General features: G+C 44.4%; 1 protein-coding gene across 2 annotated transcripts in view; it reads left to right on the top strand.

Moving 5' to 3' along the window:
- hecw2a (HECT, C2 and WW domain containing E3 ubiquitin protein ligase 2a) overlaps positions 1–25291 on the top strand; it is a 39318-nt gene that overhangs the window by 9853 nt on the left and 4174 nt on the right. The window contains exons 4-28 of one of the 2 annotated variants that reach the window (XM_079169949.1): positions 2392–3139; positions 6866–6973; positions 7254–7348; positions 8045–8111; positions 9680–9849; positions 10029–10168; positions 10313–10413; positions 10500–11356; positions 11916–12216; positions 12391–12483; positions 13142–13292; positions 13713–13819; positions 14141–14265; positions 15251–15436; positions 15648–15782; positions 17316–17391; positions 17507–17603; positions 17828–17911; positions 18122–18204; positions 19797–19917; positions 20720–20833; positions 22182–22334; positions 23167–23265; positions 24250–24379; positions 24499–24645. In XM_079169949.1, coding sequence (XP_079026075.1) covers positions 2761–3139; positions 6866–6973; positions 7254–7348; positions 8045–8111; positions 9680–9849; positions 10029–10168; positions 10313–10413; positions 10500–11356; positions 11916–12216; positions 12391–12483; positions 13142–13292; positions 13713–13819; positions 14141–14265; positions 15251–15436; positions 15648–15782; positions 17316–17391; positions 17507–17603; positions 17828–17911; positions 18122–18204; positions 19797–19917; positions 20720–20833; positions 22182–22334; positions 23167–23265; positions 24250–24379; positions 24499–24645 — 4119 coding nt within the window. In that variant the 5' untranslated portion in view covers positions 2392–2760. Of the gene's footprint in view, positions 1–2391; positions 3140–6865; positions 6974–7253; positions 7349–8044; positions 8112–9679; positions 9850–10028; positions 10169–10312; positions 10414–10499; positions 11357–11915; positions 12217–12390; positions 12484–13141; positions 13293–13712; positions 13820–14140; positions 14266–15250; positions 15437–15647; positions 15783–17315; positions 17419–17506; positions 17604–17827; positions 17912–18121; positions 18205–19796; positions 19918–20719; positions 20834–22181; positions 22335–23166; positions 23266–24249; positions 24380–24498; positions 24646–25291 lie in introns of both variants that reach the window. The other variant, XM_079169948.1, reaches the window with a different exon arrangement.

Here is a 25291-nt window from a genome sequence, read left to right as displayed (position 1 = left end):
TTAGTTTCTTCTTCTCAGCAGAGTAAGCCTCTGCTTGTTTATGGACATGCCCCCTCCCCCCCCTCCCCCCTGCTGCTGCATGAGCACACGTGGGCAGGATTTACGTATTCCTGCATCTGTGATGAAGGTTTTATTCTGTCATAAATCCCTGAGTGTGTGGTTGTGTGATGGATCCGCGCTCTGGTAATCTTGTCGAGTCAGGGACGTCCGGGCCCCCCCCCCATGTCAAATGCAGCAGATCTAATTTCAATATAAGGCCCGTGTTGTCACGGAAACACAGCCAATCCACATACATCAGAGCGGACGCCAGTTCATCATTTCTGTTCAGTCAGTTCAAAATGCAAAGTGAATTGATTGAGAAGCTCGGGAGCGGCACACACAGTGTATTAGACAATTTCACATACAAGCTGCTGCATACGAAGCGCTTTTTGAAATTGGTTCTGATCTTTGCACGGTACAGAGTTTCCGGTTACAGAGACTGAAAAGGAAGGAAGTGCAAACGGATTATATAAGTGATCAGAGGAGACACAACAGCAGGTCCTTGTGTTGTTTCACCTACTGTGAAGCACTTAGGCCAGCCTCACGTTGGTTCTTTTTGTCCCTTTGACAGATGATGCAGATGAGGTGTTAGTGGGTGCGGTGGAGGGCCACATCTTGACAAAGTAAAGAGCAGAATTTGCCACCACGGTCAGTGATGTTGCTAAGTAACATGTGTCTCTGACGTGTTAAAACACAAAGAGGATGCAGTAAACTCAGTATCCCACCCTGTTTATTCCCCTGATAGTGCTACATTGTGAACAACAGATCCCTGTTGAAATCATCAAGGCAAACTTGGTGTTAGTAAATAAACTCATGTGGCCACTGAATGATGCTGTGATCACTCATGTCGATGATGATTTACCATCCAGAGTACACATGAGTCAGAAATCTCACCACACAGATACACATATTTATAGATTCAGTGTGACTTACTCTTTACGGAGACATCATTATCTCAGATCATTTATCTGGAATAAACCTCCCATAAGTCTTCATCATTATGTTTGTAAGGTTTCTTCTATATCACAGTAATCCAGTGACCGTCGTCCGGACATCCATGGGTACATTGCAAACAGGAACAGCTAATAGCTAATTCAGCATACTTTTAATCATGCCAATTTGCCAAAATGTAAACAAACAAGCTTTAAAAAAGTCCCTGCACCTAGCCACAGTTGTTTTAACATGATGCCATTTTTGTGCAGATTAAACAAAAGAGATATAAAGTAAAGTATGAGCTTTACAGGTAGTAGAAGTCTGATTTTATTTTCTGTCTTTGGACAGAGCCAGGCTAACAGTTTTCCCTCGGCTTCACTCTTTATGCTGAGCTAAGCTCACCAGCCGTACCAGTATTACCGTACTGATATGAGCGTTGTATTGATCTTGTCATCTAACTCCAAGAAAGCCAATAAGCATATTTCCCAAAATGTCGAACTATTCCTTTAATATCTGAATGTAAGAGAAAACATAAAGGGTCAGTGACAGTTCTGTTCAGTCATTGGAATTTGAGTGACGTTAAGTTTGGGTTTTCAGTTTTTCTTATTTGAAGGCTTATAACTTGTTTTATTAAATACAGCGATGCATACAGACCACACACTGAGGCCTGCAGAGGAAGCAATGGTTTGAAAGCATCACTGAACAGCTCAGCTTTTGAGACACATACGCACTTAAAAAGCCAAAGATATCAGGGCTTAGCGCCGACAGCAGCCCACACGGGTTTCAGTGACTGCACCAGGCACATATTAGCTAAATATTACCAAACCTATTCTCTCTCGGGGAAGAAAAACTCTGCTCCTCAGCCGGTCTAAAGTCAGCTGCCCTTTGGCTGGATTCTGAAGTCACATGCCATCCTTCCTTTTAAAACAAAATGGCTCTGGTTGAGACTCTGACAGCACTCCTCTGACAGTTCACTCACTGGCAATGGCTGGTTGAAGAGCTCCTTGGCAGGCAGATACAGCTGCCTGTCTGCTTTAGATCATTTAGATCATTTCGGTCTACTCTTCTCCACAGTGGGGAGGTCTGTTCCTTCCAAGAAGATCATATACACTCCTAGAAGTGTTGAATCATTTAAATAAGTAAATAGTGCTTCGTGTTTAAACCTTACCATTCTAGTTAGTAGTAAAGTCATCAAAAAATCCCTCCTCACATCCACTTCCTCCATCCTTTACTGCTGTCAGTACAGTAAAGGATGGAGGGTTGTTTGTGTTGGTGACAGGTTCTTTGACAGCAAACAAACCCCCTTGGTGACTAATGAGTTGTTCACTCATTTTTTTGATCGCAACCCACTGCATGCAACCGTTGCTTTTGTTGTGCTCACCGTTTTCTCCGTCTCTCTCCTCTTTCCTTCATCTTTAGGCTCCCGTCACCTTTGGCTAACATGAAATAAGAGTGTGGAGGACTGTGGCTGTTGTTGGACATCTTCTACTTCAACAGTTCTGAGATGATTCAAGGACCAGAAGGGCCGATAACGGCAGCCTCTGGGGAGAAGGAATCAGACCATCGCTTCTGAAGCTAATGTATGCTTCCAGTCATGACAGCCTCTTCAAACCAACTCTCACTGTGTAGACATGAGGGTTGAGTCAACAGGAATGAATCAGTAAAATGCGTCTTCACTTTGACGACCAGCCCAATCGATAAGAAGCTGCTACCCGTCTCTTCCTCTTCTTGGGCCTTCCCATCAACAGCTTCCACCTCTCCTAGTTGCCTCTTCAACAATCGCTCAACATGCGTCCTTCCCTCGCCACGGCCGTCCTACCGCCCAGGACCCGTTCCCACAATCCACCCAACCTGGCGGTGGGGGGGCGGGAACATGTGGCAGCTCCACGAAGGCGGAGCCCCCACCTCCGGCACACCCTCAGCCCAGAGAACCTGCGGACCCTGGCGGAGAGGGGCGGGGCCAGCGTCGATACCGCCTCCGTTATCAGCAGCCCTATCGGGCTCCTGCGGGCCAACAGTGACACAGACCTGGTGACCTCCCATAGCCGGTCCTCGCTAACGGCGTCCACTCTGGAGCACACGCTGAACCGCGGCCAGAACCTCGTCATATCCTGGGACATCAAGGAGGAAGTGGACGCCACCGACTGGATCGGGCTGTACCACATTGGTGAGATGATGATTTTATTTTTTACATATGTAGTTGCTAGTAGAGCTGCTTATAACTGTGCTGGGTTAGGTCGAGGACAACTCAAAGATGAAAATCTTTATTTCTGAGTTCTGATCTTAAAAATGACAGTTTTCTCCCAAAGCTGTGTTGATAACTGAAATCCATGCATAGTCCTCTTAATAATAAAATGCAGGGAATGCAGCTGACCAAGGCCTTCCTGTTGCCGTCCTATGGTGCTAAAGAAATCTTTAAATCCCGTTACGTTTGCGCTTGTAAAATTATAATTTTGTAGAACGTCAGATCGTGCAATAAATGCCGAATGAATTGCAGAGTTATGAATATGCAAGCAGAGAGATGTGATTAACTAAACATCAGCTTTGACAAAACGATCCCCAACATTGGAAATCACTCAAAGGTCTTTCTCTTTCAACCGTATGACATGGTCTTCATCAGTGAATCTACTCAGTAGTCATCAAGACGGTTCTGTTAACATGACAGCGCAGCCTTAGAAGGTCTAACCTGCCTCTTAACCTTGGAAATAGTATCTAAGCTATTTTATTTATATATTAAATTATCAAAAATATTATAGTGTTAAATATTTGATTGTAAAAGTCATAGTAACTACAGTGTTCGAATGGCAATAGATACTATTACTATTAATTTGTTGTTTTTAAATTTGTATTGAGAATTAGCACCTACAGTGTCTTTGGCCAGTGTATTCTGAGTCATAGGGCTGTTTTCACCACAGACAGCTTGACTGTAGTAAAAGCACAGCTGTTACTAGTAATACAGTAGATAAGATGCATGACCAGAAAAGTCACCCCGTTCTCTCATGATTGTCGACTATCGTCAACGTATCAGGTCAACTTTCTGAGCCGTCAAGCCCAAATAACCAGTGATGGGTAACAACACTTTTAAAAGTAACTTGTTACATTACAACGTTACTGACATTAATAAGCAACTGGTTACTTTACAGAGTTGCATTCTGAAAAAAGTAACTTGTTAGAGCTTTCGAATGTATTGACATCCATGCTCAGCCTGGTCTACAGCCTCTTTATCTCTGCAGGCAGAAGCCATAAAACACCATAGCTCCTCTACAGCTCTTTATTATATCCAGGTAGCTAGCAAAAGTTTTTTTTACGCCAGGCACTGTTCCCTCCATGTTATAAGGATTTTATAAATGATCTTACTTAATGATGAGGACTCTACAGTAGATATTGGTAGCATCTCCTCCACCAGCTCGTTAACTTCCCTCAGAGAGACAGCGTTAGCCGAACCAAAAGCTAGCCGTCCCACCGGTGTTGTGGAGCTGTGCTTAGCTGGTGCTTCTTCAAAGAGTATACAGTAGAATTGCTTATTTGAAACATAACTAAATGACTGATTGCTTGAATTTCAAACTAACACATTACGTTACGTTGCAACAAATAAGTAATCAGAGTACTCTCTGCACCCCGACACTGTCCAGGACCTGAGCTGACTTGACCCTACCTGTCCTCAAAGCTTTTTCCGCTGACCCGGGTGTTTTACCACCGGGAGCTGAGAATAGAAAGGGGGAGTCTTGTGCAGGAGCTTCCAACTCCGAGTCAATACTGCAACAGGAGCTGATGAGACTTTACACGGGACTGGAGGCTGAGTCGACATGGAACAGCTCTGCCTCGGTGTACAATAACATACACACCATCACAAAGCTCGCGCCTCTCCGAGGTGGTCTCCGATAATGTATCCTGCTTAGATACAGGAATTTGACAGGGGGGGATGCACTGAGCTGTGTGCTGAGGAAGGCTATGGGGCTCATCTGTCCATCCAGGTGAAAAGCAATACAGGAGCAGTGGTGCACAATCAGCACCTTTGTTATGAACAATCAGTGTCTTCTACGCTGCTTTGCTCACATAGTAGAGAGCTGAAGGCCCGACGTCACCTCTGGGTTAACGACTGTTCCACCAGCTTCTCCCATCACGCATTTCTTTCAAGAAGAAATGAAGCGAGCTTCTGTGGTGCACTTTACATATTCTAAGACAAATGGGTGACTAGTACAGACGCTGCCAATGGAAGTTCAAATCTTTGCGATCTTCCCAAAGTTAAACGATTAGTTTGTCAGCATACGACATTAGAATGTTTACCAGGGAAGGAGGGGGCATCATGGGAAATGTACACGCCAGTGTTTTTAGAGTTTAACTCATACAACGGACTAAAATCTGGATATCTTCAACTATGTTGATTACAATTTACAATCTGTCACTTGAGAGTCCCTTACTTAATGGAAGTATAATCCTGCTGTAAATGACTGAAGTTAAATTGTTTCTTATGTACCGTCCTCATCCAGACATATGAAATGAACTGACGTACTGTTAGACAGGATTTGTGGTTATATGTGTTATTACAAATGTCGATGTGATTTAAAATGAGGTTTTCTTACTTCTGGGACAGAAAACAGAAGTTTTGGTTCTACTTCAGTGCTCTAAAGTGTCATTTTATTTTAATCTAATAATGATTAAAACCTGATCTGCTTCCACTGGTTTCTAGATATTTATTGAAAACTGCTCTTGGAGACACACTGCTGCCCTGATTAAATATGATTAAATGAACTACAGGAGCAGTGTTGTTCCAGTCTGACAATCTGATGATCTCTGCGTTTATCCTGTCACTATGGCTACATAACTTTTACGGTACATTAAAACATGACGCAAAAAAAAAAGTTGTCCTTTTACACCAGATAATTACTGATATAATCCAGCGGCGTTGGGAAGGAAATTGCAGCCTTGTGAGCTGTTCAGCATGATGTATTGTGTTCATAATGGGTAATGGATTTCTGAAGGCAGTGGGCGTCTTTGACTTCCGAGAGGTCAAACAAACCTGCAGTATGACACCCGGCAGTAGATTATTCTGGAAAAGAATGCAGTTTGTGATCGCTTCAACTAGTTTACCAAACCGTCCGTTTCTGATGACCTCCAGGACTGGATTAGCTGATCACATGTTTTCCAAACGCTTCCCTCGCAGGGGAGAATGCAGTATGGGAGAAAGAGATAGTGCAAACTGCCGGTGCCTGGCAGGGCGTCAGGTCACTTGCCATCGATCACAAGGGCCGCCAGGACTTCATTACCTGCTCCAGGTTCTTATACCCAGGAGGGGCTGCCGCTTTCCTCGACTAAGCAGACATTCAATGATAAGCGACTTGCCCTCCCCATCCTCCACTCCCCTTCAAACATGCACACACTCCTCTCGCGACTCTCTCCACCCGGCAGCTGAGTTTTGTGCTTCATTAATCTGTGTGAGAAAGTGCTACGTACAGCGGAATTCCCCCTCCCTGTTTTTAACTCAGAGGAAGTTTGCTGTTTTGTCCTTCTGGGTAGAGGTTGCAGGGAGGCTATTTTGGGAGTGGATTTCACTGATTAAAGGCAAACTTGTGTTTTTTTGGAAGACAGAAGTCCGCAGACTAAACACACTGAGAGACGGAGCAGATTTTTCTCAGCGAGAGCAGGATCCAGAGCTAGAGTGCGGTCATCTGTTGTTGGTCGTGTTTAACGTTCTCTGGTTTAAAATCAAAAGGGAATGTCAACACAGGAAGAGTGTCCAGAATATAAACACACACACACACACACACACACACACACACACACACACACACACACACACACACACACACACACACACACACACACACACACACACACACACACACACACACACACACACACACATGTTACCAACAGTTCCCCTCTTCTGCAGATGAAACCAGTCCATCCAACGTGTGGGACTGTAAGAACAGAGGGGTGAACGGCACCCAGAAGGGTCAGATTGTCTGGAGGCTAGAGCCCGGGCCCTACTTTATGGAGCGTAAGTTACCACACAGAGTACCCCAACAATACTTTCATTCCATTCTTTCAAAACATTTTTCTTCACTTAGTATTTTTAAAATATACCGTAAAACATTTAATGATCAAAGATGTTGATGTTCTTCTGGAATAAAAAGGTAAAAAGGTTTTAAATAAGATCATGTTAAATATTCAAAACACACAGAGAATCCTCAGTACGACTATTGTTTTGTGGTCAGCAACTTGTAGATAACGTTTGCACTACTTCGACATCCCATAACTCTTTGCTGCTTCCTCTGCAGCTGAGACTAAGATCTGTTTCAAGTACTACCATGGAGTGAGCGGAGCCCTGAGAGCCACGACCCCCTGCATCACAGTGAAGAACCCTGCAGTCCTGGTCTGTGTGTGTGTGATGGTGTGCGTGTGTGTGTGTGCGTGTGTGCGTGCATGCTTGCAGATATCTGCAGGACCAATTCGAGTTTGAGACTTTCCGATTGTGGACATTTTGGCCAGTCCTCACTTTAAGATAGACCTCCAGAAGCCTGTGTGAGGGTTCGGGTTAGAACGGGTTTAGGTTTAGAATCAGGCAGTTAGTAGTGATGGTTAGGGTTAGGGTAAGATGCTACAGAATGCAATATGTCACTGAGTGTCCTCACAAAGATAGAAGTGCAAGGTTGTGTGATTTTGGGTGTGTGAGAATCAGTTTGAGATTCAGGCACTCTGACTCTCAGGCTTGGTATTATCATGGTTAAAATTAAACATGAAGTTTACACCAAGTAATAGTAAAAAGGTACAATTATTTTAAGATCTAATTATTGCACGAATGTATAGAATTCTTTGAAAACGGTCAGCAGTCCTGTAAAGTTCACATGATTTGTACATAATGGAGGTGGTTCAGGCAGACACAGACGTTTGTTTACTGTGTTAAACCATGTGTGTACCAATGAGCAGTGCATACTCGCTGCCTCCTTTCACTAAAGATAATTCCCTCCACCTTGTCTCCTGTATTAGCATTTAGATTCCTGTGAATTTAGTAGGACAGACACACAGATGTGTGTTAGCATGAGTGTGACGTCGTCTGTTCCCCCCTCAGGTGGAGGGCCTGGCAGAGCAAGTGGGCATCGAACATCCGCGAAAACTGATCAGCTTTACTTTGACAGGTGAGTTGAGAGGTTTGCGTGTTGAAACTGCTATTCAGATTACGTTTGTTGTGTGATTGTTCTCAGTAACAAACCGAAAAGGAAAGTCGATAGCTGTAAGTCAATTTACCAAAGCCTTCAAAAACACTGACAGACTTTTGTCCTTTAGCTGAGTGATGTAATATCCTCCTCATGTTTGTCTCACAGTCCTTCGGGGGAAAACGAGAGTAAACATTAAAAGCTGGCTTCAGGAAACACAGTGGTCTCGGAATTTAAAGAGGTGCTTTCCCGACGGAGGAATACATGGAATGTTATCAGTTTTCTAAAGAAGTCGGTTGGTATCACCATCTTTTAATGAGACGTAAACAGGAAAACACAGTACTCACAGCTTGTTTCAATTATTTGTTGCATCAGAAGCAGCTTTTAGCTGTTTTATCAGCCTCCAGTTCCACTAGTTACCATTCTTCCAGATGAAAACATGAATAAACCAGCAGAGACATTTATGCCCTAGTGCTCTGATGCAGTTGTGGAGTAGTCTATGGACTCAGGCCATAGGTAGACAGAAAAGGGCTTAGAGGAAGAGGTGCTAACATGAGAAGATATTCAAGGATAATTTGTTGTCATTATTGAACACAACGAAAAGGCAGTTGTAGCCCATTTTCTACAGAAGACAAACATGACAAACTAAACAATAGTGTATTCATGTGCATTTAAAAAAAAACTTGGATCAGGAGGAACGCAAACAGTAGCAACAAAACAATTCTCTGGTCAATATGGCCGACATATTCACATAAAAAATTCAACATCAGGGAACATCGTCCATCACATTTGAATAGTTTGTGCACTAAACATCATTGATGTAAACGGAGTGCACCTCCTCTCGTCCAGCCGTCTCTCCTGCGGTCCGCCAGTCAAGTGCTGCTTGACCCGGGACGCCACGATAGAGCAAGCTCTCTGTGAAGATGTGGACACAGTAACCGACCACCTGTTACTGGGTTAGCCTGCAATCAAACATTAGCCAGGTAGTGGAGCAGCCTTAGGTCTTAGCTGGGTTAGCTTAGCTTCACACGGCTCTCCTCCCTGGGGCAGTCGACCCATTGGTTTCAGTGGTGTTTGGTCAGGCTGGTCTTGCCGGGTCGTTGGCCTTTGGCGGTGATCGTCTCAAGTTCCGCTCCCGACAAATTCATCCAATCCCCACGCTTTCTTCTCCGATGTTGATTGACTGTATTATTGTCTGTATTCTGTCATATGCCATAAGCGCTCCAGTGATACACGCGAAAAGAAATGCAACAAAATCCATGAGAGCTGCCAGCCGTAGCATCTTGTTACCCGAAGCAACTGTTTGTCATTATGCATCCAATGCTTTGGTTTATGACCAAATATTATTATTATCTGCAAAACCACTGACAGTCCCATCTGTCTCAGCTGTACTTTGTGTTCAGTTGTGCTATAGTTAGCAAATGTTAGCGTGCTAACATGCTAAACTAAGATGCTTAACAAAACACAACAACACATCAGCATGTTGACACGATCATAGTATTTACCCCTCTCCTCTTCACAAGCCTGCTGTCACTAATGCTTTGCCACAGATCTGCGTGCCACCGGCATGAAGAAGGGAATGTTTTTCAATCCGGACCCGTACCTGAAGATGTCCATCCACCCAGGGAAGAGGAGCGTCTTCCCTATCTTCAGCCACCACGGACAGGAGCGGCGATCGGCCATCATCGCCAACACCACCAGCCCCGTCTGGCATGGAGAGGTGACGTTTTTATTGGGCTTCAAATACACCGCACTGCACCATGACACTGAGCATGCTTTTTCACATACACAGAGGACGTGTTTATACACTCGTTTACACACATTCTCTTTCAAACAGATATACTAGCAACACACAACTGATAAAATACTGAGTGTATATGTCTGTCTGCTTCTCTGCAGAAGTACACGTTTGTGGCACTAATGACGGACATCCTGTACATCGAGGTGAAGGACAAGTTTGCGAAAAGTCGACCGATCATCAAGCGCTTCCTCGGTCAGCTCACCATCCCTGTGCAGCGGCTTATCGAAAAAATACCGGGGTAGGTGGAACGCAGGTTCCCACACACAGACGGAACATACACTATGTGTGCTCCATGTAACTTCAGTTCAGTCAGAAGGACAGATGTTAGGACTTGAATTTGACGTGTGCAATGTCACAGATGTCATGGTGTTTCTCTGTCCAGAGTCCAGCCTGTGAGCTTCCCCCTGTGTCGGCGCCTGCCTACTGAACATGTAAGCGGCAATTTGCAGTTCAAAGTGGAACTCACGTCGACTGGGCCTGACGGTAAATCAATCAGTCTTTAAATTGAGTGTGTTTTCTTGAAATTTGTCTTTTCCAACATGGAAACACAACCTGTTGTGCTGCTGCAGGTGCCTCTCCTGAGTCTATCATTGGCCACTCTCCCATGAATGGAGCTCCAGGGACCCCGTCCGATGATGAGGACCTACCCCACCATCTTCCAGGGCTGGTCTCTTCGGGCCCTTCTCCCACCGGCTCCCAGGGCTCCCACAGCATGTGGGAAGGCGGGGCCACAGCCTACCCAGCAAAGGACCTGCCTCCTGTTGGAGCCCGGGCTAGATTTGTGGAGCACGAGAGCCTGTCTTGCCACGAAATGCTCCAGAGGTCACTCAGCGAGGGCTTGGATGCTATCGAGGCCCCCAAAGGCCCCGGTGAGAGGCCCCTGGGTGCGGCCTCGCCCAAACTGCGCTCCAGCTTCCCAACTCACACAAGGCTCAGCGCCATGTTGCACATTGATTCTGACGAGGACGACGAGAGGTCCGGAGCCAATGACATCATTCCGGTGCCGCTGTCACCGCTGCTGTTGAATGGAGAACCTCCAGACAACGGCGGCCTCGATGAAGATGACCCGTTTCCCGAGTTCCAGCAGGGGCCAGAGCGGCTGGAGCCCTCAGTGCTGGAGGAGGAGCCCGAGGGCGTGGGCAGTGCGACAGAAGACGAACCCCCTGACGTGGAGGTGGCCCTGGAGGTGGGGACAGGTCTGGACTTGGAGGATGTTTTGGAGCCGGACGTCTTCTCCGAAGTGGAGGAAGCTCCTTTCACAGAGGCTGTGTCCCATAATGCCGTGCCAGAGGGGGACGTGCACGAGGAAGGAAGGGGGCCTGGTGAGGACCCCTCCTCAGAGATTGACACCTGCTCCATGGCAACAGCCCCACAAACGGTCTTCTCATCGTCAGAGAGCTGCCCAATCACAGTGACGACTGCTATGGTGAGTTCATTTTCCTTATATGGTCACGACCCGTGATTCATCTTGTGTCTTTTGTCAAATGTCATCATACCATTTCTTAATCTTCTTTGTCTCTGAGTGGATGTGAAGCCACAGTCCACTCTGTGGTGAGTGTCATTACTGTCCCCACAGTGCACACATTCTACGGAGCAGCAGTCTCCACTGGGTCCTAGCCCCAGCTGTGTTTGTGTGACAGACCATAACAATCTGCCAAAGCACCATCATGCCACGTTTAAGTGATCTGTATCCACTTTTCATAGAGTTTTTTTTAGACAAATGCTCGATGATTGTTTGTTTTTTTGCATTTGCGCCTACGCACCGATGCGTATTAACATAGTGTTGAACATTTCTCAGCTTTCTTTTTGTTGCCTTGGTGACGGCCTCTTATTGTGAGCTGCCATTGTAGTTGACTGACTATTTTGGACCAGTAGGTGTGAATGCCCTGCATAACAGTGTATATGAGATTCACTTACTGTCTATAATCTATAATAATTATCATTTTGTCTGTTGTTTTCCCACACTATTACTTTTTATTCTGTAGGAAGCGGAGGGGGGAGCAGAGACAGCCATTGATCCCGGGGGAGACGTCGTTTCCGGAACCCCACCAACCAATCACGCCGTAGACGACGAAGGGGGCGGGCAGGTCGCCATCGCCGAGGCTGCAGGAGAAGCCCCCCCGCCCAGCGAGCCAGCAGTGGTCGAGGAGATCAGCGTGAGGAGGCTGAGCCTGCAGGCTGCGGGGGGCGTGGCTGAAAGACGGGCAGGGGAGGAGGCGAAGCCGCACGAGGATGCCGGCTCCGCTGATTCAGAGCAAGCCACCACAGAAACAGATGGAGAGGAAGGTACTCAACCATAGATGAACTCAGTGTTTTTTGCAGAGGACATTTTTTGAATTCCTATAAAAAGTGTCTCGTTTGCTTAAAAGTTCACTGAACAGCAGTGCCATTCAAACAATATTTCCTACCATTTTCATCGCATTAATAAAAAATCTGTCTTTTGTGTGTTTCCGTGTTCAGGCAATCACGTTAACGGCCATCCTGTTCGTTCGCTTCCTTCTGTGCGTCATGACATCCACCGATACCAACGTGTGGACGAGCCTCTACCCCCCAGTGAGTGTGTGTGTCTGCATGCACCGTATCGTTTGTCTATTGCATCTGTCTATGTCACCTGCTTTGTGTAGCAGCGTGTCTTTGTGTTTATGCATCTGTGTTTGTATGTGTATGTGTCCATGTAGTACTGAATGACCCTGACTAAAAACTACCACAAACTGAATACAATATACGTGAATACAATGATCTGAGGTTTTGCATTTAGTTTTAGCCACACTAGAGGGACATAGGGGATGCCAATGTCTGTCAGTCAATATATCGGTCAACAAACCAAACATGGTTTAACAGAAGTTCATCCTCCCCAGAGGATAAATCCTAATGTTTTAAGTGATCCTTTGAATTTTCATCTAGTGCCACCATGAGATTTTGAGTTATATATCGTGACAAAGTCTGGTACCGACATTCATGTCACTAGCATGTCTGTATACTTTCAGTTATCGTTTTGTTAAGGCAAATTTTGGCACAAATACAGTACATCATGAAATAGATTTCTGACCTTAAAATAGAGAATATGTCTCACAACAGGGGTTGTATATGCTTTATATTCAGCTGTTGGTGTTATCATCTGTCATTAATCGTTGGCTAGCATTTATTTATACAGTTATGCCCCCCGAGACATTAAACACCTACTGTGTATCAATTATTCATTTCCTTTCAGACTGGGAGGCTCGGATCGACAGCCACGGGAGGATCTTCTTCGTGGACCACGTGAACAGGACCACCACGTGGCAGCGTCCCACCGGACCTCCTGCCCCGCAGGGCCTGACCCGCTCCAACTCCATTCAGCAGATGGAGCAACTCAACCGCAGGTGGGCTTTGTGAAGAGAAATGTATTTACCATTATTTAGACGCATGGTTAGATGATGAGCAGGTGGCCCCTTGCATTGTAGCCCCTGCCTTCCGTGTATGAATGGGTGAATGAACATGTAGTGTTGAGGAGCTTTGAGTGGTCGGAAGACTAGAAAAGCGCTACTCAATTACAGTCCATTTAACATTTAAGAATTTATGCTTCATGAAAGACAGAAAAACAGTTAAAAGTTGCAAACTCTGATTGTAAGACTTTCAACAGAGATTTATTCATCTTCCTTTGCTCAAAATGCTTCCCTTTACGTCTTTGATTTGACTTCTAGTGAAACGTGTTCAGTACATAGTTGTACATAAGTGTGCATTCTTTGCTAAAATAGTGACTACTTTCACCACAGTAACTTTATCTTAACTCTCGATCACAGGTACCAGAGCATCAGGAGGACCATAACCAACAGCGATCGGTCAGAGGAAAACCCCGTTGACCTGCCTCCTGAACCAGAGAGTGAACTGATGCCTCACTCCATTTCTGGTTGGTTTCATTAAACATACTCCAGAAAAAAAAAAAATGTGAGGTGTCGTTCACCGGAGCTCTGTACTCGTTTTGAAAAAAAACAAAAACAATTTACCCAATTAAATGACTCACCTCTTGAAAATGACTTGTCTCTTGAAATACTACGGTCTGATAAATGTTGTACACAACCGTCTCAGAATAGCGGTGGTCCGTGGAGATGTTTTCTTTTATATCCCTGACGCATAATGCTGGATACGAAATGTTGATAATGAAATAATCTGCTTTCGTTAGCGTCTCCCTGTCTCCAGGTTTGACTAGTATGTGTTGATCTCGTTGCAGAATACCGACGAGAGAGCGCAGTCGCTCACTCCAGCGGTCGCTCGCGTCTCTCCCTGCTGCTGCAGTCCCCCAGCGCCAAGTTCCTGTGCAGCCCCGACTTCTTCACCGTGCTGCATTCTAACCCCGTCAGTCCTCCTCCGTCACCTTTGACCTTGTTCGCCTTGTACATAGATCTGTCTCCATTCAAGCGGACACACTGTTCTCAAACTCAGCATTCTGACTGATTTAATGTCGGAGTACTCATCACAGTCATGGGACTCAGATGTAGTAACTGCTGCCTGAATGAATGCCACGCAGCGCTACGCTTCAGTACAGTGCTGTAAGAGTGTAAGGCCCAGCGCTGTTGCTCAGTAGGAGTCACATCGAGTGCTGCAATAGTTAACCAGTGTGTCACATGCATTGAGCAATGACGGCAGTCATTTTCTCACTTACCTCCATTTGTACTTGGACATGCAGATAGCTTTGGTTTATGTGCAGTGCCGCTTTTAGGGGCAAATAGCGAAGAGCCAAAATGATCCGCATTGCTACTTACAGGTGCTCACACAATATGTGGCAATATAGGTCATTAAAAATGTTTTAAAATATGTTATAAAGGAGCAAAAGGTCTTTTTTTGTTTTTTGTAAATTGGGTGACTTGATCATTTAAGACATTACCTTATTTGGGCTTTTAAAAAAAACTTTTTTAGACTCATTTAATTTAAAAATAGACAAATTAATCCATAAATGAATGAATACTTTGCAGCCCTAGTGACTTGCCGTTTTTGAATGCTGACTAAAAACAACATTTCAAACCTCAGTTAAATCAATTCAAAGTCTCCAGCGCCATATAAGATGGATGAGATCCATGAGGGATGCACAGCAAAGTGACATTTGAACTATTTTAACGCCTTGCTGTATGCAGTATTGATCCTACACTAATCATGTTATAGCCGAGTATGTCCAGCATTTATTTCAAATGGATCAAAAAAACTAAAAACATTGGCATTAGGATAAATATTATCCACGCTGTCTTCCATCTTGAATGATTGACGTGAAATGAGCCTGGAGCTGTTCTCTAGTCTTTCTCCTGTCCCTCTCTGATGACCTCACCTCTCTGCCCTCTCTGCCCAGAGTGCCTACCGCATGTTTACGAGCAACACCTGCCTGAAGCACATGATCAGCAAGGTGCGTCGGGACGCCCATTACTTTGAGCGCTACCAGCACAACCGCGACCTCGTCACCTTCCTCAACATGTTCTCCAACAAGCAGCTGGAGCTTCCCCGCGGCTGGGAGATGAAGCACGACCATACCGGGAAGGTGTGTATGTGTTGACCTTTGACCTGGGATGACCCTGAAGGTCGTGTGCGTCCACCGATTGTAATCTCTGCTCAGCTGTCCAGTGGTCTTTACTGCTGTTTTGTCTTTATAATCCTTCCTTTGAGTGTACTGCATGTGAAGATGTGTTTCTGTGTGCACGTAGTGGACTTTATCCATGCCTGACCGCGGGTGTTCGCATCTCAATCCTCAGCCCTTCTTTGTGGATCACAACTGTCGCTCCACGACCTTCATCGACCCGCGGCTTCCCCTCCAGAGCTCTCGCTCCACCGGGCTGCTGGCCCACCGCCAGCACCTGAGCCGCCAGCGCAGCCACAGTGCAGGGGAGGTGAGAGACTAGCCGCCACTGCACCACTTGTCACCTGGAGTCAACTTAAGGCTAGGAGAGACACTGCGATGTTTAGAGAGGCCGGTTTGAAGAAGGAAAAATGCTTTGTGAGTGTTATCCTGCTAGTTCACCAAGCAAGGGCATCAGTGCTGCGTTCAGTACAATGCCAGTCCGATAAGAGTGAAACATTACCTCATTTTGAAACAAAGCTGTTTTTGACTTAGTCCTTCTAGATATCCTCCTGTATCCCCGGAATGACTGAAGAAAATCTTCATAAATCAAATATTTCATATGTTGACAGGTTGCTTCTATCTTGTTGCCACTCATCTCTTCTAAAGCTCTGTGTGTGTATGTAGGAATGACAGCATCACTCAGTATGATTACTATAAACTCTAGGGGCCATAGAGAACAAGAGGCTTGAATCTCTACAAACTACAACGTTATTGGTTTTAGTTGTCTGGTTATGGTAATGGTTTTGAAAAGGTCTCCTGTGTATTGCATAGTAACACAACAGAGAATGAAATGAAGGGCTTTGTAGCATTTCTGATATTTGAGATCGGTTAAAACCCTTTTTATTACAGAAAATTACAAATTTGACATGACTGTTAAACAATGACAAGGATTAGCTATAGTTTGACTCTCTCCAGTGTTTATGAGAACAGATGAAAAAAAAAGTTTTTTGCCAGGATCATCTTTCATAATCTTTTCATCTAAAAGAGGTAAAAAATAGGGTGATTTTTGTTTTGTTTTGTATTGTCAGGGTCAAGTGTTTGTTGTTACAATATTGATTTTGGCCACAAGAGGCTGAAGTGCACCACTAGCCCAAGAGGACTATAAGCATTCACGTTTTATTCATGGTGAGTTTTAATTTATATAACTTGCTAGAACACAATATATGTACCTTGTGTATAGAGTACATGGATAAATTAGGACTCACCTGAAAGAAAACATGATTCTTTTTCCGTGCTATTTCAAACAGGAGGTAGTGGTGCACTTCAGCCTCTTGTGGCCAAAATTAGTATTACAACAACAAACACATCGAAATGATCCTGAGATAAACCATCACCGGCCAAAACCTGTTTCACAGATATGATTTTTTAAGGACCGTAGAAAGATTATCCAGGCAAAGCATTTTTTTTTTTCAACCGTCCAACAGAAGTCATAAACACTGGAGAGAGAAAACAATTTAGATCAGACTTAAAATGAATAACCAGGTCATTTTTTTGTGGCGTCTCAGGGCTTCCGTAGCTTTCTGATATACACAGCAGTCATCTGAAATCTTGAATACTGTGCTGACTACCTATTTTTAAAACCAATACAGAATCTCTGCAAGTACATTTTTATACAACGCTGGAATGAATTGCTTGTGAGATCTATCTATGTGGTATGCTATGGAAAATGGTTGGCAGAAACATAAGAAATAAGAAGTGTACTTAAGGGGCGAGAACATGCTAAAGTGACGGGTATCCTGACAGGCGGTATCCTCTCAGAGCTAGGATGCGTCCTGAACTGTAGCGCTTCCTTTTGTCACAGGTGGTGGACGACTCTCGCCAAGCCAACCCGCCCGTCATGCCCCGCCCGTCCAGCACCTTCAGTGGCTCCAGTCGAAGTCAGTACCACGATGTGGTGCCTGTGGGTAGGTCAGGCAGACTCAAAATGTGCGCATGCAATAGTGTGACCAAGCAGACACAGATATAAATACACATTCCTCACTTTTCCTCCAGCCTACAATGACAAGATAGTGGCGTTTCTACGGCAAACCAACATCGTCGAGATCCTGCAGGAAAGGCAACCCGAACTCGCCAGGAATCACTCGCTCAAGTATGCCTCTCGCTCTCTCCGTTTTCCTCTCCCCTTCCTCCCCCTGTCTTTGTCTCATTGTTTCCCACTCTCTCGCTCTCTCTCTCTCTCCCTCTCTAGCCTTGCTCACATCCAACACCTCCATTATCATCATCAGTCAAACTGAACACACAGTTAACCTTTAATCCAAATGGATTGTGTCACTTTACCCGCTGCTGTGTGTGTGTGTGTGTGTGTGTGCGCAGGGAGAAGGTGCAGTTTATTCGCAGTGAGGGAGTCACAGGGCTGGCTCGTCTCTCTAGCGACGCTGACCTCGTCATGCTGCTTAGGTGAGTGCTGTTCATGTGCGTTTGTGTGTCAGGGTGGCGGACCGATTAATGGACACTTGTAAAGATAACCAGCTGGCTCCACCACTTGCAGGAATACAAGTTTAATTTGATCCACCTATGCTGATACTATGCTGTTCTAAGATGTAGGATTTCTACATGTCTGTTCCTCTCTGACTGTGTTCTGCGTGTGTTCCTCTCTCTCGTCTCCAGCCTATTTGAGGAGGAGGTGATGTCATATGTGCCGCCGTTGCTCCACCCAAATTACTGCCTCTCGTCTCCTCAGAGCTCACCTGGTAAGTGTCTGTCTCACTCTGTCTGCAGCCACTTTATTGGCATGATACGCCTTTACCCGTCTTTATTAAGTTCTGTCCCTTTATTACATTTCACACCTTCCGCCGTGAGGTTTGGTTTACATTGTATACTAAATAAAAGAAACAATTTCACAGTACATTCCTATATAACACAAGTTGATGTCAGGCTAATATATAACATTAAGACACAAAAGAAACCTCTACACACATGCACATGCATGCTTAGTGTCCTCAAAGGTGCTAAGTTCAGAGCATATTCCTGATTGAGGGAGAGGCCCTTTCCACAGCAGCCATTGTGAAATGTCATTGTAGGGTAAGCACAGGTGTGATAAATGACATTAGTTATGGCCTTGTTCCATTCAGGTTGGCCAGAGCCCTGGTGCATCCTGACTCACTGGAATTACTGTGACACACTAATTAGAATGGGACCATAATTAACATGATCCATTACACCTGTGTTTACCCTATGATTACATGTCAAATTGGCTGCTGTGAACAGGGCCTATTGCCTCCACACGGCTCTCAACATGGCGACGGCTGAGCCGGCGGTTAGCGGCAAACAGCTGGACCGGTTACAAAAACAAAGCGCAGAGAAACTAGGATTAAACACACACAGAGGGAGAGTGACTTCATTCTCTGCTCAACTCCACTATACTTTACATCGATGATATATGTTTGCTGCTATATTAATGCCCTGGATTTAGCACTTTTAAATGACCATATACCTTCTTTTTTTTTAACAAAACTAGTCATTTCCATAATAATCTGAAGGAAAAAAGCAAAGTAATTGATAAGCAAAGACAAAAACAATGGCATCCCAAATTATGGCTGTGGAAAACGTTTTATGTTTTGGCTGATTTGGATATTTAGCGGTATTTACTTAAGCCAGAATGTACAGGCTAAGAAATGCAGCAGAGTGAGACTACATTAGTCGTGCAAGAGGATATGGCCGACGGGGGAACCTTCGGGCGTCAGAAGCGATTCATCCTGGTACACGTAGGCCCACTCTGTGAGCAGGAGGACTCAGCTCTCTGGGTCAATATTGCTCTTGCAGAGGAATTTATTGCTTTAATCGATTACGTTTACCCTGATTGGACATCCACATAAAAGGTGGCAAATTTTCCCTTTTAAGTAGTGACACATACACAAACACACGCTTCCTCTCTTTAGTGTCGGTGGGTCTGTCCTTCTGTGCACTCTCTATCTATACTGAACCCACCTCTAATCTTAAACTGTTCAACCAAAACACAGACAGATGAAGAGATGTGTCTCTCCAATCAATGACAGCTGATACAAAATTACAATCCAGGATTAACCTGCATAGAGTACTCCAATTCTCAGATTTAGTTTTTCCTTACCCGTTCAGGCTTAAGCTTTGGATCATTCAAATCTAATTTTATCTCAATCTCCCTTTCTCTGTTTTCCTTCTTTTTTCTTTTTTCCCAAAACATCTCTGTCTCCCTTTCTTTGTCTGTTTTCCACTCCGACTACCATTGTCCTTTTTCTTTCTCTCTCTCTCTGTATTTCTCTCTCTCTGTCTTTCTCTCTCTCTTTCTCTCATATTTATATCTCAGGCACCCAGCGAGCCAATGCCCGAGCTCCTGCTCCCTATAAGCGTGATTTTGAGGCTAAACTGAGGAACTTCTATCGAAAGCTGGAGACCAAAGGTTATGGACAGGGACCGGGAAAAGTCAAGTAGGTTTAAACCCAACATTTGAAAAGAGATGTATGTGTGGATTGCCAGAGCAAATTTGCAGATTCATCTGTGTCCAGTCAAAGTAAAAACTTATTTTTTAATAATTCTGATGGAAAACAGCAAAACACTCATTTACACCCATACTGATGCTCCTCCCACAGGTCATCTCTGCCCGTTACATTTTTCCGTCGTTGCTCTAATCGGTTTTAGGTTTATTCAATTGAGCCCCCTCCCTCGCTGCTACTCCGTCAAACTGTTACCATGGAGCCCACACTGTCACTAACCCTTCCTGAAGGAATATTACACCGAAGCAGACAGAAGGGTCTACAATATGTATTTGAAGGCTTGAAGGTTTGGCAGTGAAAACAGATTAAACAAATAGAGATAGAAGCAAAGCCTACAGATCGCAGTGTAAAAGCGTAGCCAGTCTATGGAGCAGACCTGGATAGCTGTTGGACCCTGGTCAGAGCTGGCTGATGCTACGCTGTGATTGGCCAGTCTGCGTTCGAGGGGCGGAACATAGTGAAGGGTCAGTTGCGGGCCTCTTGGAAATCAAAAAATCAGAGAGATTACAGACTAATTCGAATTTGCGATTTGGTTCAGCGATGTCGGTACATTTCATTGGCCTTATTGTAAAATTCAAAATAGTAGTCTATTAAGTTAATCATGACCATTGTGTAGATACAAAATATTGTTAGTATTATTATGTTCACGGGTCTAATACCGTGTGTGTGTGTGTGTGTGTGTGTGTGTGTGTGTGTGTGTGTGTGTGTGTGTGTGTGTGTGTGTGTGTTCTCCCAGGCTCATCATACGCAGGGACCACCTCCTGGAGGACGCCTTTAACCAAATCATGTGTTACTCCCGTAAAGACCTGCAGCGGAGCAAACTTTACGTCAGCTTTGTGGGCGAGGACGGGTGAGAAAGACGCATTCCCAATCAACTACCTTATCATGCTTTAGACAGTGCAAGTGTGTGGTGTGTGAATTCAACTGTCGTTGATCCAGGGAAGTTTTAATGAGTGCTTTCACCATGTACAATTCCACACACACACATCTGTCAACAGCCCGGTAAATCCAGAGTGTACTCGTTAAAAGGCAGCTAGAAATGTACTACATGGAATACTTAAACATCAATAGGTAGGGTTACTGTAAACAGAGATGAGAGGCAGCACCTACACTGTGTTTTTCAGTGACTGATATTATATCCTTTGTTATCAGATAACTGTATTGTATCCTTTTCTTGTTGCAAATGCACAAGAGCCGATGGTTATGTGGGTGTATCGTTATAATAATGACCACCAGATTTAACTGAGACTGTTGTCTACACCAGTAATTTCAGGAGAACAACATAACATTCCAACACTTTCTCATTCCCAACTGGTCACATACAGACACTAAGTCAGTGGCCTCTTTAGCATCATTTGTCAACGTGCAGCGGAGTCCGATAGACTTCACTTGGTTAATGTTGTGAATTCAAACAAAACCTTGGTTAGGTTCAGGAAAGGGCCATGGTTTGGGTTAAAATAAATATGTTTGTTACTTGAATTAAGTCATTTATGTAAGTTAAAATTACTCAATATCGACTGTGGGTATCACACGGGACACTGTGTTTGTTTGACCCATACATCCACCCTAACCTCTGCTCTATCTGGACTTTGTTGCTCTTTATACTATGTCTTGGCCTTTACTCCAGTCATAATTACTACCACCAGAGGCAGCCCAGCACGTGCAAAACTGAGGCTAGAGGAGTATGAAGGCATCATAGTTTTACATCTGATCCAGGCGGCAACCTCCGGCTCTGAAAAGTGAAAACAATGCAGAAGTGTCCTATACTTGCATTCTTTCTAATGGGCATTAGAGGGCGACTCCTCTGGTTGCAAAAAGACGTCCGATTGTATAGAAGTCTATGAGAAAATGACTCTACTTCTCTCTTGATTTATTACCTCAGTAAACATTGTAAACATGAGTTTATGGTCTCAATCTCTAGTTTCATGTATTTTTATTCATTTAGTAAATGAACCATAAAGCAGGGTATGCTTTAGGGCGGGGCTACCTGGTCTCTACGTCACTCCTTCACAGTCCAAATATGGTTGGTTGCAAAAAAACAAGATGCAACCGCCGATATGCCGTCCACTACTTATGTACAGTTTATGGTCTGATCAGGCTGTCATATTTGACAAGATGGGAGTGAGAATGGGTTGAAAATGTATTAATTTCATTTCCCTACTGACATGCTTGTGTATTTCATTGTGTGACGACTGCAGGCTGGACTACAGTGGGCCCTCCAGAGAGTTTTTCTTCCTGGTGTCCAGAGAACTGTTCAACCCGTACTACGGCCTGTTTGAATACTCAGCCAATGACACGTACACTGTCCAGATCAGCCCCATGTCTGCCTTTGTAGACAACCACCACGAATGGTGAGGCCTCCATATATGTATGTGTCTATATGCTGTATCAGTCTGTCTGATGTATGCTTGTTGAAGTTAGTCTGCTGCTGTGCTGACTGTAAAGTGTCCGTCTTGTCCAGCTCTGACGGCTGTGCGCCGGTCCCAAAATAGAAGTCATCTGCGGGGTGCTGCGTGGAAATTTGGATCAGCAATTTGTGGCTCACCAGTCAATTTTGCCTCAGTGACAGTGATTGGATGGACGGATGGATGGATGATCAGACTGATGAATGGATGGGCAGACAACTAGACAGGAAAACTATAATATGATAGGCTGGATGAAGAAGAAAGCAACATTAATTCAAGTCTTCAGGGGTTTGTTTGTCACACTGGACGAACCTAATGGTACTCCTCAAATTGAAGAATATCAAGTCAATATGTCTGACATTAGAGGAGTCCTCAAGGCAGACAGGACAGAAACACCGTCCCTGCTGGTTCAGCTGGTCTCTGTGCTACAGACTTCCGCTCTGTTCTGACTCACTGCATCGCTCTCACAGTAAATCTTTGGGGGGGGGGTATTTATTGTCATAAACAATGTCACCATCTGGTGCATCCTCAGTTGGAAAGTGAACTTCAAATTTCACTTTAGCTCGTTAAATACTATATGAAACAATAGACGAAACAAGTACACACGAGCAAACTAACTTCCATAATGTTAATGCATCCACAGAGAGAAGATTTCAAATCAATCTGCTACGTTACGCTCGTTCTGTCGACATCTGACAGATTGAACTCCCTCCATCTTGTGCTCAACGCAGGCCTTTTGAAGGGACGATTTACCCTCTATTTTCTGTGTTGCGTCTAGGTTTCGCTTCAGTGGGCGCATCCTGGGCTTGGCCCTCGTCCATCAGTACCTGCTGGATGCCTTCTTCACCCGGCCCTTCTACAAGGGGCTTCTTCGCATGTAAGTCCCTCAGCCCGCTTCCCTATGACTTCCTAATTCCACACCAGCCTGCAGGGCCCCAGCGCTTCCAATCAGATCCCCCTCACTAACTCTATAAGGCCGTGCTGAGAATGAAAGTGTTTCAGTCAGATCCTCTCAGCCAGCAGCTGGCAGTAGGAGCAGCATCCTTATTAATAGCTTTGTCCAAACAACCTCAAACCCTGCCAAATGTCTGCACTAAGGACAGATGTTTATGTAATAAAAAGGGTTCTTAACCTCTTCACTGACATGGATCCTTTCTTGGCTCCGCATTATTATAAAGACGAGCATTTATTAAGCAAAAATAAATGTGTTTTAGATTGTAATACAAGTCACATACAGTATTTTCTAATGACTATATATAAATATTTCATGCTGCATTACAAGAGAATGTGCAAAAAGTATTTCCTGCAATGGGGCTGTAAAAAGTAATCCAGGTGATTTATCAAAATGTAAAAAAAATATAAGCTAAGAAAGAGCAATAAATACCTATCTCATTGTCTCCATAGCAACACTAAGCTTCCTGTTTACATCTCTAAATGCATGATGGGAATAGTGATGGGGAAATATCAACATATATTAAAGGACAAAGAAGGAGTAACAATAGCGAGTGTCAACTTCATGAAAATCTGCTTTTATTGATTTGCACATCAGCACAATGTATAGGCTATATATATATATATATATATATATATATATATATATATTCATAAATTAATGTTACAACCCGAATGGCTTATCCTGATACTTAATACATTTGGGCAAACCTATTTTCCTGCCATGCATCAGGCTGTGTCTCACATTTGACTATCTTTGAGGACAGCTGTCTTGCGCTATTGTGCTTGGGCTAATTAACCTTTTAACCTCCCTGCATACAATCAGCCATGGTTCATGAGTAGGGCATCCCATCAGTGCCTTGTTGACCTCTCTGCAAGCTCCGCGTTACCTCTGCCTGTGCTCACGCAGCCCATGTGACCTGAGTGACCTGGAGTTCCTGGACGAGGAGTTCCACCAGAGCCTGCAGTGGATGAAGGACAACGACATCGAAGACATGCTGGACCTCACCTTCACTGTGAATGAGGAGGTCTTTGGACAGGTGTGTGAGAGTGATTGAATAAGAAGAGTCTTCTTGCATTTCTTCATTAAATGTGTGACTGCAGCCTGGTGAAAATACATCCGTATTCAAGACTGCAATGTCTGCATGTGATTGTGTAGATCACCGAGAGAGAGCTGAAGCCGGGCGGGGCTGGTATCCCCGTGTCAGAGAAGAACAAGAAGGAGTACATTGAGCGCATGGTCAAGTGGCGTATAGAGCGAGGAGTGGCCCAGCAGACGGAGAGCCTGGTCCGAGGCTTCTATGAGGTACAGCACATAATTAATGAGGCTGTGAGTGTAAAAGGGCGATAAGTATGATTTTTCTTCTTTATAACACATTATGGCTATAGGGATGGATGGAACGATATAGGATTTTATTGCTGCTCACGATTAAAACCCTCCCAATAAGTTGATCACTAGTGATCACGGTAGAAAAGTAAAAAATAGAGCCTGATATTAAATTACAGGAATTATCATTTAAGAGGCTCACACATTTCTTTTTAAAGGTATCCTTTATTTATGCAGCGGGACCTTATGATTACTTTATTTAAGATGGTTTGTTGTTCACTAAAAAGATGTGTGTCTGTGATGCAACAGTTTGTTTCTTAGCTAAGTGTAAGGTAAAGTGACGACAGTGTTAGTGCTATATTTAGAGCTTCAAACTCGTTTCGATGATGGTCGGGATCATATCGTGAGTTGCAATTATTTTGGCCGGGAAAATGGTGACAGGTTTGATCAATAGCAATGACGTAGTGGGGTTTCTTCTTTTTTTGAGCAACAACAAGCATCTGGTGTCACAATACTTTTCAACTAGAAAGACTTGGAATAGTTGTCCGTTTCTGTAAACTACAGAGAATGTTTAGATTTGTGTGCAGTGCACAGTTTCGCTCTAATGTGAGGTTCCTGAGCATGT

This window comes from Pholis gunnellus (assembly GCF_910591455.1).
Source record: "Pholis gunnellus genome assembly, chromosome: 12".
Taxonomy (NCBI): domain Eukaryota; kingdom Metazoa; phylum Chordata; class Actinopteri; order Perciformes; family Pholidae; genus Pholis; species Pholis gunnellus.
This window is presented reverse-complemented; position numbering and strand designations above follow the sequence as displayed.